The sequence below is a fragment of the Mobula hypostoma genome, chromosome 2 (genome assembly GCF_963921235.1).
Source record: "Mobula hypostoma chromosome 2, sMobHyp1.1, whole genome shotgun sequence".
NCBI classification, from domain to species: domain Eukaryota; kingdom Metazoa; phylum Chordata; class Chondrichthyes; order Myliobatiformes; family Myliobatidae; genus Mobula; species Mobula hypostoma.
Genome location: NC_086098.1, coordinates 124,344,721 through 124,360,316, shown reverse-complemented (window position 1 = coordinate 124,360,316; position 15,596 = coordinate 124,344,721). Strand labels below are relative to the sequence as shown.

At 45.8% G+C, this 15,596-nt stretch overlaps 1 protein-coding gene across 4 annotated transcripts in view; it reads right to left on the bottom strand.

Moving 5' to 3' along the window:
* The window catches only part of LOC134342457 (CSC1-like protein 1), a 110,217-nt gene extending 99,246 nt beyond the window's left edge, over positions 1 to 10,971 (bottom strand). Inside the window, exons 1-3 of one of the 4 annotated variants that reach the window (XM_063040610.1) lie at positions 10,734 to 10,841; positions 8,864 to 8,971; positions 446 to 640 (exon numbers count right to left, since the gene is read on the bottom strand). In XM_063040610.1, the coding sequence (XP_062896680.1) occupies positions 446 to 631 (186 nt within the window). In that variant the 5' untranslated portion in view covers positions 632 to 640; positions 8,864 to 8,971; positions 10,734 to 10,841. The other 3 variants (XM_063040612.1, XM_063040609.1, XM_063040611.1) reach the window with 3 other exon arrangements.
* Positions 10,972 to 15,596: the final 4,625 nt, after the last annotated feature.

Genomic DNA, 15,596 nt, shown 5'->3' with positions numbered 1-15,596 from the left:
CTGGCAGCCCATTCCAGACACCCACCACTCTGAGTAAAAAAAAACTTCTCCCCTTTCACCTGAAATATATATCCTCTAGTATTAGACATTTTGACCCTAGGAAAAGAAGAGACTAGCAGTCTACCATAGCCATCCCACTCATAAACTTCTATCATAGTTCCCCTCAGCCTCCACTGCTCCAGAGAAAAACAACCCAAATTTGTCCCCCCTTCCAACCTCTCTTTATGGAACATGCCCTCTAATTCACTGAGTGTCCTGGCAAATCTCCTGTCACACGTTCACCAAACCCTTCACATCCTTTCTACGTTGGGGTGACCAGAATCGAATGCAGTAGTCCAGATGTGACACTGACTCTTGAATAAACTTTAACTTGAGCTTTCCCACTTATCTGCTAAGCGTCCCTACCATTGTCCCAGGTGGCCCCTTGGCAATGCCCTTTGCTTACCCAGAACATGACGAAGTAAATGAGGAGTACAGTGGGAACACCTCCGAAGCTGTTCCTCTGCACCACCACTGGTTTTCCCAGTGGATTGAAGCAATCGGTGCCGTTGAATGTTGTGACGCTCGACCCTCCATGAATTGCGGGCGCAGAGGTCGTTCCTAATGTGGTGGATGTGACTGTCAACGCCATCTTCTGACCCTATCATTTAAGAAACAATCGCAACAGATCCGATTAACAAAGAAGTGGTGACTTCTCTCACACCCCTTGACTGATACAGAGTTGTCAGGAAATGCTTGTCGATTAACTTGCAAGGTTCCAGGCTGGTATCCCAGGAATATTTAACTGAGACCTTCGAAATGGGAGCTTCTCAAAGGGCAGGCTCGTCGGCTCTGAGGAGACTCAGTAACTAATGGAGGCAGATCCCAATTAACTGGCAGTAAACATGAGAGAGGGAAAGGAGGCAGAGAGACATTTTCTTTGCAGACAAGTTGCCAGGAGGAGCAGGCTGCCCCAAGGGGACTTGGAAGCAAGTCGAAAGATTTTGGGAGATACACACTTGAAAAGGGGCAAATGTGGGGGGTCATGTGTAGAGGTGAGGTCAGAGGGGCTAATCACAAACACAACAGGCTACATGGCTTCCTTTATGATGTAAGGTTCTGAGGTGAATCTAAGGTTCTTGCTTCCAAGGTAGGTGATTGGTTCTGCTGGGGTCACTGAGCAAGATCTCAGAGGGTAACACCAAGAAAGACCCACAGTCCAGCGTCACACCGTGAGGTTTTTATGTGAAGGTAGCAGGTCAGGTAGCACCTGTGGGAGCTGAGAGGCAGTCAATGTTTCAAGCTGAGACTCTTCATCAATACCTGAAACGTCAACCGTCTCTCTGCCTCCACAGATACTGCCTAACTCAGTAAGTTCCTTCAGCGGATTGTAGTGTTGCTCCAGATCCCATCATTTGCAGACTATTGTGTAGTAAATGTGCCTCGTTCTGAAACAAGAAAATTACTGACTGAACTTACGAAGCTGATCCACAGGTGGGGACAATTATTACATCTCACACACTCACAATCATTTCTCAAGTGACTGTGATGGTTTCTAGAACTCTCCATATCCGTTTCCTGTCACAGTATAAACTCCTACAGAAAGCACTAGGTTCACAGTCCACTTACATCTGTTAGTTATGCTAGAAGCTGAAGAATACTTTCATCATTGCAGACCATCTTAGAGTCACAGAGTTCCACAACACGAAACAGACCCTTTAGTCCAACTTCTTCATGCTGACCAAGTTGCCTAACTCAGCTAGTCCCATGTGCCTGCAATTGGCCCATATTCCCCCGAACCTCTTCTATCAAACACCACTTCTACCCGCTGTTTACGACTATTGAATGGTGGCTGAGTGCAGTGTGATTCAAGATTGTCGAATGTCATTTCCAGTACACAAAGTGTAATGGAGAATGAAGTAATTGTTACTCTGGATTCAATGCAGTATAAAAAAAACACAAGAAGATAAAGAACACAATAAAGATAAATACATAAGATTTATATACATAGATTGATGGACTCAGCTTTACAATCTACCTCGTTATGGCCCTGCATTTTACTGTCTACTTGGACTGCACTTTCTCTGTAACTGCAGCACGATATTCTTCATTTTGTCATTGCTTTTCCTTTTGGACTACCTCAGTGTATCGGTACCATGGTACACGTGACAGTAATAAACCCATTTACCAACTTACCAAATTTTCTCTGGCAGCTCGCTCCACACACTCACGTGAAAAAGTTCTCCTTTTTAAATCTTCCCCGCCCCCACACTAAACCTATGCCCTCTAGTTTGCCCTTGGAGGTGTGTATAAAACTAGAGGGGGTAGGCCTAAAGTGAGAGGGAGGAAATCCAAAGGGGATCTGAAGGGTAAACTGTTCACACAGAGATAAGTAGGATCTGGAATGAGCCCTTAGAGGAGATGGTGGAACTAGGGTCAGTAGCGATATTAATGAGGAATCGGGTCAAGTATGTGAAACAGCAGGGCATGGAGGCATGTGGGATTAGTAGAGATGGGAATGGTACTCAGCACAGTCATTTTGGGCTCCATGTCTGACGAAAGATTGATCCCAGGAATGAAGGCTTGTTATATGAAGATCATTTCATGTCACGGGGCCAGTACTAAGTGGAGTTTAGAAGAACAAGGGGAGATCTCATTCACACCTACCAAGTACTAGAAGTCCTGATGAAGGGTCTTGGTCTGAAACATTGACTGGTTATATTCCTTTCCATAGATGCTGCCTGGCCTGCTGAGTTCCTCCAGCATTTTGTGTGTATTACTCTACAAATACCAAAAGGCCTGGATAGGGTAGCCATCAAAAGAATATTTCTGTTAGTAGGAGAGTCTAAGATCTGAGGACACAGCCTCATAATTAAGGGACTTCCTTTTCAAAGTGAAATGAGGAGGAATTTCTTCAGCCAGAGAGCTGTGAACCTGTGGAACTTGTTGTCACGGTGGAGGCCAAGACACTGGGTATATTTAAGGCTGAGATTGAAAGGTTCCTGATCGGTAAGAGGCGGGTGAAGGATTATGGGGTGATAGGCTGAATGGTATCACGTTCCGATGGTCTTATGACTGAAGGGCCTGTTCCTATAGTTTAGCGCTTTATCATTCTGTGACCCGGAAACACGTCAGCCCACAGCTCCAACAGTTTGCTCAATACTATTGAATGTGCAGCAATTTTCCCACATTCCTTCTAACTTCCAGTTTCAGATTACAGCTGTTCCTGGGCTGTCACATGTATCTTCTACAGCAAAGACTGATGTAACATTACTTTAATTCATCTGTCATCTCTTATTTTACATTAATTTTGGCTCGCTTGCTGTAAGACTTTGTTCATGCTATAGAAACTCACGCAACCTGTTTTCATATTTCAAGCTAATTTATCCTTCAGTCAACACTTTTCTTCCTAATCCGTCCTTCCTTGTTATTCATTACATTTATAAGACATTTTGTCACCCATCTTTCAGCAATTACTTGTTTCCTTTTCAACTATGGGACTATCTTTAACCTTTTTTGACCATGGGCCTTTTTCTAGGAACCTTGTATCTATTCTGAAGGATGTCTGTCAATGCCTGTCACTACATGCCTACTGGCCCAGTGCTGAACGAATTTGCCAGTTCACTTTAGCTAGTTCTGCTGCCATGTCCCCATTGACGTCCTGATTTAATTTCTAAAAGTTCAACTTATTCTTCTCCCCCTCATTCAACCATGATTGTTAAAGCCACGAGGAGCCTTCATTACAAGGTACTTAATTATTTAATCCTTGCAAAGTAGCACACGGCTAGCAGAGTCTGCACTCTGGTTGGCTCCAGAATGTTCGTCTTCCAAAGCCTTACCGGAGACTCTGCAATATAGCTATAGATGCACGCTGGGGACATTGTGGTTGGTTGCATCACTGCCTGACTCTAATGCTTAGGGAATTTAGTCTGAGCCAGTTCCATTACAGGCACAACTGGCCCCACCACAGCTGACATCTTCAAGAGCTGGTGTCTCATGAAGCTGGCATCCATCACTAAGGATCCTCGCCATCTGGGACATGCCCTCTTCTCATTATTACCATCGGGAAGCAGCCTGAAGATCTGTACACTGAGTCCAAGAAATAATTATGGAAACATTTCAAAGCTTCCTGTACCTATTTCTTTTTCCCAGTCAATAACTGGTTTAAAAGCCTGCACTACAGCTTTGGCTGGTTACAGCACGGTCTGGTCCAGAAATTCGAATGCACAGGAATGCAGGAAGCTGCTGAGTGTAGAGGACTCAAACCACTACATCCAGAACACATCCCTCACTACTATCAGAAGTATCTACATGAGGCACTACCACAAGACGGCAGTATTGGCATCAAAAATCTCCACCATAAGGACCATGCCATCGTCTTGTCACTACCATCAGGCAGGAGCTACAGGGCCTGGAGCCTCTCACCACCAGGGTTCAAGGACAACTACTCCTCCTCAACCATTCCGTTCTTGAGCCAACCAGCACAACTCTAATCACTACCTCAATATGGCGACACTATATGCACTTTGATCATTTTCCACCAATAAGAACTTTGTCTTTTTTTTTGTTAATAGTGTTCTTTTAAAAACTGTGCTTAATTGATGTATTTCTTGTGAATGCTGCGTATCTGAAACTATGAGCCTCAGATGCTGCTGTAAGTTTTTCACCGCGCCTGACCACACTGTACATGTATTTGTGCACATGACAATAAAACCACAATAAGACCATCAGACATAGGAGCATTAGGCCATTTGGCCCATCGAATCTGCTCCACCATTCAATCATGGCTAATCCTTTCTTTTCCCTCCCTAGCCCCGCTCCCCGGCCTTCTCCCCATAAACTTTGATGCTGTAGTCAATCAAGAACCTATCAAGTTCTGCCTTAAATACACCCAACCACCTGTCCTCCACAGCTGCCTGTAGTAACAATTTCCACAAATTCACCACCCTTCAGCTAAATAAATTTTTACGCATCTGTTTTAAATAAAACGCCTCTCTATACTGAGGCTGTGCCCTCTTGTCCTAGACTCTCCCAACATGGGAAACATCCTTTCCACATCTACTCCATCTAAGCCTTTCAACAATCGAGAAGTTTTAATGAGATCCCCACCTCATCCTTCTAAATTCCAGTGACTACAGGCCCAGAGCCATCAAACGCTCCTCGTATGACAACCCTTTCGTTCTGGAATCATCCTTGTGAACCTCCTCTGAACCCTCTCCAATGCCAGCACATCTTTTCTCAGATGAGGAGCCCAAAACAGTTCACAATAGTCAAGGTGAGGCCTCACCAGTGCCTTATAAAGCCTCAACATCATATCCCTGCTCTTGTATTCTAGACCTCTTGAAATGAATGCTAACATTGCATTTCCCTTCGAGTTAACTTTTAGGGTGTTTTGCACACAAGGGCTTCCAAGTCCCTTTGGATCTCAGGTTTTTGGACTTTCTCCCCATTTAGAAAATAGTCCGCACATTTATTTCTACTACCAAAGTGTATGACCATGCATTTTCCAACAGTGTATTTTTCATTTGCCACTTTCTTGCCCATTCTCCTAATCTGTCTAAGTCCTTCTGCATCCTACCCGTTTCCTCAACACTACCTGCCCCTCCACCAATCTTTGTATCATTTGCAAACTTGGCAACAAAGGCATTCCACTGTCACTATACATTCCATTACAGGTGACTCACGTGTTACAGTAGGGCCGTGTAGCTAGAAAAAAGTCTGTGTCGCCATTTTCCATGCCAAGCCAGTTCATCCACGTGTCAAGAAATGCAGAGAAAAATAATTATTTTTGTATTTCTTTGTTTACTCTTTCCACACACACTGTGGGGTGGCGTGGTACCATAGTGGTTGGCATAACGCTCTGCAGTACCAGTGACCCGTTCAATTCCTATACACTCTCTCCATGACCGTGTGGGTTTCCTCCGGGTGCTCTGGTTTCCTCCCACAGTCCAAAGACTGTGGTTAATTGCCAATCAAGTTCTCTCCCCCATTCAATCATGGCTAATTTATTGCTGTACATAAGTATTCTGAGGTAGTAAAATTGAAAGAATACAGAATATAGTGTTACAGTTCCAGAGAAAGTGTAGTGCAGACGGATAAAAAAAAAATGCAAGACCAGGAGATTGAGAGTCCACCTTCGAACATATCAGATGTCCATTCAGGAGTCTGATAACTGTAGGATAGAAGCTGTCTTTGAGCCTGATGTATGTGTTCTCAAAGTTTTGTATCTTCTGCCCAACAGGAGAGGGGAGAAAAGGAAAGACTGGGATGAGAGGGACCTTTGATTACGTTGGTTGATTTTCTGAGTCGGTGAGGATTGTAGATAGAATCAGTGCAGGAGAGGCTGGTGTGTGATGGACTGAGCTGTGTTCACAACTCTGGGATGTTTTGTGGTCTTGGGAAGACCAGATAGGATATTTTTTAGGGTACATCGGTAAAAATTGGTGACAGCCAACAGGACATGCCAAATGTCCTTAGCCTCCTGAGGTCTGTTAATATTAGACTGGGAGGGAATGGGTGATTCACTCATCTGCTTCTCCTTTGGGTGAGTTTGAAGGATTTTGCAGGGACAGCTTTGGTAACAATTCCAAACCAGAGAAAATTTGAAGATGCTGGAAATCCAAAACAGCACACACAAAATGCTGGAGGAACTCAGCAGGCCAGGCAGCATCTATGGAAAAGAGTGCAGTCGACATTTCAGGCCGAGACCCTTCAGTGGGACTGGAGAACTAAGATGAGGAGTCAGGTGGGGGGATGGGAGCAAGTAGTACAAGGAGGTAGGTGATAGATGAAACCAGGAAAGGGACAGAGGTGAAGTAAAGAGCTGGGAAGTCGACTGATGAAAGAGATAAAGGGCTGGAGAAGGGGGAATCTGATACAGAAGGCCATGGAAGAAAGGGTTGGGGGTGGAGCACCAGAGAGAGAGGAGATGAAGTGAGAGAGGAGAGGGAAAGTGAGGGAATGGGGAATGGGACAGCAGTTACCAGAAGTTAGAGAAATCAATGTCCATGCCATCAGCTTGGAGACTACCCAGACAGAATACAAGGCATCACTCCTCCAACCTGAAGTGTGGGCTTATCGAAGCAGTAGAGGAGACCATGGTCTGACGTGTCAGGATGGAATGAGAAGTAGAATTAAAATGGGTGGCCACCAGGAGATCACACTTTTTCTGGTGGAGCGGTCTCCAAATCTACGTCAGGTCTCACCAAAATACAAGAGGCCACACCGGAAGCATCCAAACCCAACAGACTCACAGGTGAAGTGTCGCCTCACCTGGAAGGACTGTTTGGGGTCTCGAATGGTAGTGAGGGAGGAGGTGTAGGGGCAGGTGTATCACTTGTTCCACTTGCAAGGATAAGTGCCAGGAGGGAGAACGGTGGGGAGGGATAAATGGACAAGGGAGTCGTATAGGGAGCGATCCCTGCGGAAAACAGTGGGGGGAGGGAAAGATGTGCTTGGTAGTGGGATCCCGCTGGAGAAAGCTGAAGTTACGGAGAGTCATGTGCAGGACGCAGAGGTTGGTGGGGTGGTAGGTGAGGACAAGAGGAACCCTATCCCTGGTGAGGTGGTGGGAGGATGGGGTGAGGACAGACATGTGCAAAATGGAAGAGATGCGGATGAGGGCGGTGTTGATGTTGAAGGGAAGCCCCTTTCTTTGAAGAAGGACATCTCCTTAGCTCTGGAATGAAAAGCCTCAGCCTGAGAGCAGATGCAGTGGAGACAGAGGGGGTGCCATTTTTACTCGTAACAGGGTGGGAAGAGATATAGTCCAGGTAGCTGTGAGAGTCAGTAGGTTTATAAAAGATATCAGTAGATAAGCTGTCTCCAGAGATAGAGACAGAGAGATTGAGAAAGGGGAGGGAGGTGTTGGAAATGGACCAGGTAAATTTGAGGGTAAAGTAAAAATTGGAGGCAAAATTGATGAAGTCGACAAGCTCAGCATGGGTGTAGGGAGCAGTACCGATGCAGTCGTCGATGTGGCGTAGGAAAAGTCAGGCAGTGATACCAGTGTATACTTGGAACATCACCTGTTCCACGTAGCTGACAAAAAGGCAGGCATAGCTGGGACCCAGGCCAGTGCCCGTGGCGACCCCTTTTGTTTGAAGGACGTGGGAGGAGCCGAAGGAGAAATCATTGAGAGTGAGGACCATTTCCCCCAGACGGAGGAGAGTGGTGGTGGAAATTGTCAGGTGCCTGCTGAGGGCAATCCAGGTCTTGGAGGCAAGTAGAGGGCAAATCACTGCTGCCTGGTAGACCATGAGGTTTTTGCCCAGCACTGAGATCCTGAAACAAACATCTAATGCTAGCCTTTGCAGTACAGTAGGGAAGGCAGTATGGGCTGGACCGAGGAAATGTCAACATCAAGTGTATTATTAAATGCAAGGTACACGTAGGCACGAGTGTAGTGTGAAACTCACTAGCAGCAGTATCAGGGCATCATAGCGTCAGATAAACAGCACCCACAGAAAATCATAAATTATATAAAATTTCAACAAGGAAGTATGCAATTCAAACAGAAAGAGCCAGTGTTAGTTAAAAGTGGTCAAAGTAATAGATGGCATTGCCAAACTGTACTGATTACAGTGGTACAGGTTGGTTAAGGAATCAGATGGTTGAAGGGAAGCAGCCATTTTCCAACCTAATGGTATTGATCGTCAGGTTTCTGAACTCCTGCCTAATGATAGCCACAAAAATATGACGTGGCCCAGATGGTGGGGACCTTTGATGATGGAGATCGTCTTCCTAAGGCAATGCCTCCTTCAGAAACTACTAACGGTGTGCCCATGATGTACTGGGTTGAGTTCACTGCTCTCTGCAGTTCCCAGTGTTCCTACGCATTCAGATTGCTACACCAGGACATGATAAAACCAGTCAGGATACTTACAACAGCACACCTGTAGAAGTTTGTTAAGAGTGCTTGGCGGCAGGATTCATAGATGTAATATGAGGAACTGCATCACTTTACTGAATCCTGGGAACACCGGTCCTATGACTGCTCAAAGAGGGAGGAAGCCAACAATTAGGGTGGTACCGTGAACTTCAAGGCCATGCATCAGGAGCACACGGTGATCCTGCATAAGTGACAGAAGGAGCACGCCTCCTCAAAACTGCCCCACCCGTGGAAGAGTCTGTGCTTCCACCTTGGCCTCGTCAGGACGCAGAAAACCAGAGGGGAAACAAATCATCTTAAGGGAATGAATTGAGGAATCATACAGCTCGGAAAAAGGCCATTGGGCCAACTCGTCCATGCGAGCACCCTTCCACATTAACTCGCACACCCAGCACTTGGTCCATTCCCTTCTATGCCGAAGCTGTTTAGACAGCTAACAGCAACTGAGCCTCAACCTCACTCTCCACTCTGTACTCCAGGTACTTGCTACGCTCTAGGTGAAGGAATTCCCACTCATATGCCGTCTAAAACTATTTCCCCTTACACTATGTCCTCTAGTTTTATCTTCCTCTGATATGGGGTAGAGTTTCCAGCAGTCTGCTCTATCCATATCCCTCACAATTTTATATACCGTACTCCAAACATGTTCCCTCTTAACCTCCTCTGCGCCAGAGGGTATAGACCCAGCCTCTCCTCATAATTAAACAGGTCTATCCCAGTCAACATCCTGGTGAATCTCCACTGCATCCTCTCCAGCCCTGTCACACCCTTCGTGTGGTGTGGTGACCAGAACTGCAGCCATTACTCCAGCTGAGGTCCAGAAAGTTGAAACATAACCAACTTATCTCTATATTCCATACTTTAGAAGACAGTCTGCAAAGGGGATGGGGCCTGCAGATGGATACACAAAAATGGCCCGTTTCTTCAAAGTTTTAGCCAGCACTTAACCCCCAACAACATGGCATGAGGTGCTACTGCCCCAGAGCTCCCACTACCCCAACTGGACGTCCTGACTTCCCTGTGCAGACATTACAGAGTACGCCCGTCACTGTCTGCGCTTCCCTGTCCAGTTTCCTGGCCACATCCCAAAGACCATGGGTTAATTGTACCGCTGTACTTTGTCGCTAGAGTGACGACACAAGAAACCCCAGCTGCCGGAATGGGCTGCAGAAATAAAAACTGCGGAAGAAGTCAGCGATGGAACGGCCTCGGTGTAGGAAAATTGTGTTTCAGATCGGGACTAACAAAAGTACTGGGGTGTGCTGATGGAAAACTGTCAAGGAGAACAGGTTACCGTGGAAATTTAGAGAAGCGAATGGGACAGCTGCGCGAGCCGCCACAGACTCGACGGGCCAAATGGCCTCCTATTCACTAAACACTCAGTATTTGTAAGGCCGTTATCAGAAGAGTTTATGCAAGCTCATTGCGGCAGTTTCCTTAATTAAAACTCCAAAATAAAATTGTCATTTTCTGCCGAGTTGGTCTGAGACCTCCCTCGTTAACGGAGGATTTATAGGAAATGGAGAACGTTCACGCGTTTGTTCGCTGGATTTTACGCACATGGGACCTTAAAGCACAGTAAACAAAGTTATGGGTGCGATGGGAGGAAGTCCCTCAGTCTTTCCCCTCCTTCTATACCCAGCCTGCCCCTTCTCCTCTCCCCAACTCAAGGCCGAGGAAACTTTGACCCAGAAGTTCGCGTCACCAGCCATGGGAGCTCGCACTTGTTAGTTTTCCCCCGGTTAAACTAAAGTCACGGTGTTAATCCAGGTGACACCCTCCGCAGCCCAGGTGACGTGGCAGTAAACCTTCGCGATGCACCGGACACTGTCCTCAAACCCACTCGGCCTGGATGTCCCGGTACCTCTCACTGGGGGTGAATGATCTCACCCGGCGCTGGCTCCTCGCTCCCTCGGCGCACGACCTCTCACCTCCTCCCGCTTGCTAACATCCCACCAACCAAGGCAAACATACACAAATGCAAACATTTCCTCCAGTCATGCGCGTTTTCTCTGTCTAACCTTGTCCCCACCCACACAACGCGCCTGGCGCTCAGAAGTCAGCGATGTAAAACAAAAGCAGAGACCAATCTGGCAGTAAACACGAACTGCTGACTTCCCATCAGCACAGTGTGTGCGTGCGCAGGCCCTGTTGCTTCAGATTTCCAGTCTCTGCGGGATCTGTGTGGATACACAGCAGGTTGGGCAGCATCTGTGGAAAGAGAGAGAGAGAGAAACTGAATTTAAGTTTAACGTTCAAAAAGTTTTTTCCCCATTTCTGAAGGGCAAACAAACCTTATTCCTCACTCCACAGACAACAAAGTTGAGCAGCATCTGAGTGTTGGGGAGGGGTGAAGGAATTGGTAATGGATTATTAATATCCTGTGTAATGAGGTTCAGTGAACAATCTTGGTTTTACATTTCTTCCCTACAGATCATTTCAAACAGAAGTGCAGTGAGCTAGCGTAAGAAAACAGAACAGTAACAGAATGCAGAATTACACCGAGTCCATTCTTCAGCTCCTTGGTTACCTGCAACTCTCCAGAGACCAGTATGATCCTTGTTTCCTAATCTTTGCAAGGAAGAGAGGGGGCAAAAAGAAACTATTGAAATTCAGAATGATGAATAAGCAAAAATGCTTTTCAAAACTGTTGGCTTTTGTAGTATGTGGCTGTACTGTCATACGAAATTTCTTGGTTTTTGGAGAAGAGCCAAACTGCTCTTCATTGCATTTCCATCTATCTACCTTGTAGAAAGAGGCTTCAGTGCAGTGACCACATACTCACAAAAAACAGAAACCACTTGGACACTGTTACACATGGGGACTTAAGGCTTTTGCTGTCACAACTCAAACCAGATATTTCAACTCTTGCTAAAAACCATCAAGCTCAAGGATCACATTGCTATCGGAGCTGCTGTACAACGCACAGGTACTGTGTCAGCTAACTTTAAAGACAAATAAAAATTTAAAGCAGAATTATTTTTCTCATGTTAGCATATGGCAGACATGTGCTATGGGGGCCTAAGAAAGTATATTGTGCCTAAGAGGGACATTGGCAAGTATGAAGGTGCTTTAGGGGGGCATTGGGCTAAAAAAGGTTGAGAAACACCGTTCTAGCCTAATCACAGTACAATTTACAATGATCAATTAACCTACCCACTGGTACATCTTTCGACTGTGGGAGGAGACCCACGCGGTCACAGGGACTCCTCACAGGCACCAGCGGGAACTGAGCCCGGGTCTCCAGTACTGGAAAGTGCTGGGTTAACCGCTACGCCACCATGTGGACCTGTGCTGTAGTTGTGTGAGTAACTGGTGAGGCCGCATGTGGGGTACAATTTTAGTAACTCTGTTATAGGAAAGATGTGGTTAAACTGGAAAGAGTGCAAAAAAGATTCACGAGGATATTGCCAGGTCTAGAGGTCATGAATTATAGGGCTGGCTCTTTCTTCCCTGGAAAGTAGGAGAATGAGGAGCAACTTTACAGAAATGTTTAAAATTATGAGGACCCTAGATAAGGTGGCTGGTAACAGTATTTTCCTGAGGAGGGGTGTTCAAAACTCGGGGGGCATAGGTTTAGAGTGAGAGGGAAAGACTTAAAAGGGACTTGAGGGTGACTTTTCACTCAGAGGGTGGTGAGTATATGGAACGAGCTGCCAGTGGAAGTGGTTGAAACAGGTACAATAGTACAATTGAAGAAGCACTTAGGAACATGGAGGGGGAGGGGAGGGGGCTCAGAGGGATGCGAGTTGAACAGGAAATTGTGACTCGCTAGTTGGCCACTATGGTCAGCATGAGCTTGTTAGGATTTGTATTAAAGATTGCATTAACCATTGGGGTGAGATTGTAATTGGCATGGATAGTAAATTTGCAAATTACACCAAAATTTGTGGTACAGTGGAGAGCAAAGAGAATTATCTAAACTTACAATGGGATATCAATTAACTGGCGACGCAGATGGAACTTGACTCAGAAAAAGAGTGACATTCTACACTTTGTAATTTAAACCAAGGGTCAACTTACAGAGTGAACGGCAGGGCCCTGGGAAGTGTTGCGGAGTGGGGAGACCGAGGGATGGAGATACAGATGGACAGGGTGCTGAGGAAGGCATTTGACACATTTGCCTTTGTGTGTGAGGGCCCTGAAAGCAGGTGTTGGTCGCCATGTTATAACTGTTATAGGCTTAGGAGTTTTGTGTGCAATTCCACTCCACGGCTTTTGGAAGTTTGTCATTAAGCTGGAAAGGGTGCCATAAAGACTCATGAGGATGTTACTGTGACTGGGGGGCTTGAGTTATAGCGAGAATCTGGAGAGACTGGGATGTTTTTCCCTGGAGCAGAGAAGGCTGAGGGGTAACCTTACAAAGGTGAGGGAGAAAAGCTTAATCACACAGGGGGGGGAGTGGTGGATAAGCAGAATAGGCAGACAGAGGAAGTGTAAGAGACGAGTACAATTACAATGTTTAAAACATATTTAGGCAGGTTCATCGGTAAGAGAGGTTTAGATGGACATGGGTCAAATGCAGGAGAACAGACAAACGGGACAACTTGGTCGGAATGAATGTGTCGAGGCAAAGGACTCTTTCCATGTTGTGTAACTGCATGGCTCTATCACTTTGGTTGGTCCACGTTGGAGTATTGTCTCCATACTACAGGAGGGTTTGGGAGGGTGTGGAAGATGTTCACCAGGTGGTTCCTTGGATTGGAGAGTATAACAAGGAGAGACTGGACAAACTTTGATTCTTTTCTCTGTTGTCTCGGAGGCTGAGGGGAGACCTGATAGAAGTTTATAAAATTATGAGAGGCTCAGGCAGTGTAGACAGTCAGAGTCTTTTCCCCAGATGGAAATGTGAAATCCTAGAGGGAATGGCTTTAATGTGAGGGGGGAAAGTGTAAGGGAGTTTCAGAGACAAGTTATGTACAGTAGGTTTCTGGACACGCTGGTAAGCATATATGATCACAAGAGGCAATTATACAGACATATGAACCAGCAGTTGTTTTTGTGTGTAATATTTCAGTAATATTTGACTAATATTGTAAATATATTGTTTGATTGAGCATTCCTACTGTTTACATAATTCATTGTGGGTTATATGTAAAAGTACGTGAATGACATACATACTGTATGTCATCACACCATATGGGTGCACCTCGCTACAAGTAAAAACGAGGAGCACGCGTTTGTCCTGATCTCCCCGTGTTCTTTACTTTGATTAGTTTTATGTTTTGGAGCTACAAAACACAGCAGCAGTGAGTGGAGGGATATAGACTATGTGTGGTTTGAATTGGCATCGTGGTTGGAACAGACATGATGGGCCAAGGGGCCTGTTACTGTTCTACGTTCTAAGGGACAATTCAATGCAGATATGCACATGGGTAAAACATAGAAACATAGAAAACCTACAGCACAATACAGGCCCTTCGGCCCAGAAAGCTGTGACAAACATGCCCCTACCTTAGATCTACCTAGGCCTTACCCATAGCCCTCTATTTTTCTAAGCTCCATGCAGCCATCCAGGAGTCTCTTAAAAGACCCTACTGTATCTGCCTCTGCCGCTGCCGGCAACCCATTCCACGCACTCATCACTCTCTGCGTAAAAAACTTACCCCTGACTTCTCCTCTGTACCTAAGGTACAGTACATGCACACATACACATTCAGACGTATACAGGGACACAGAGTCACAGTAAAACACAGACAGAGACACAGAGACATACACACACAAACTGACCCATGCGTGCATGTTCACAGACACACACACACACGCACCAGATCACACACGAGTATAGACTTTGACCAACTTGATCACCTTGCACGAAAATAGACTTTTGTTTTTGCTTGAGTTATGTTTCTCTTTAAAACTTGTATATGATTTATCTCCTGTTGATGGGTCTCAACCCAAAACATTGAGCATTCATTTCCCTTACTGATGCTAAGATGCTCCAGCATTTTGTGTGCTGTTCACAATTTCTAACCTCTGCAGAATCTCTTTGTGAATGCTGCCTATCTGATGCTGTGGGCCTGTGGTCCACTGCAAGTAGGTTTGTCATTATATCTGTGCATACAGGGACTCGTACACATGACAATAAACTCCACTTTGACAGATACACACAAATACATTTATCGAACATTCTGCACTTTTCATAGCTCCTTATGCAAAGTGAATCATAGCCAGCTACTCTTCAGATGATAAAACCCCCCATTAGACAACTTGTGGATGCATTGTGTCACAACCCACAAGATTGTGAATGGACACCTCTTGCTCTGCCTCAAAACGTCTCTACAGGATCTTTAACGTTGGCGAGACAGAGTTGCATTTTAACATCTCATCAAAGGCATGGAGTAACTCAGTCCCCTGCTGGAAGACCAGCAGATTATAGTGCTCTAGTCTTGAATCAACGAGTGTCTTGATTACTGCTTACTGAGCCTGCATCACTGACACACACTGCTAGTCCTGGAGTCTTTCAGCAGACAACTAATTGCTTGCATGTTGTAGACGGGACATTTTTGCAGCAGGGAAGCACCCCTCAATTTTGTTAGCGCACTATGAAAAGCATCCTATCCGGATGCATCATGATTTAGTATGCAATTCCTTCACCTGAGACTGCAGGGAGTTATGAACACAGCTCCACACAGAAACTAGACACACCCCCCCCCCCCCCCACCCAACCCGACTCCCCATGGACTCTGTCTGTGCTTCTTCCTGCCTTGGTTGGCATAATCAAAGA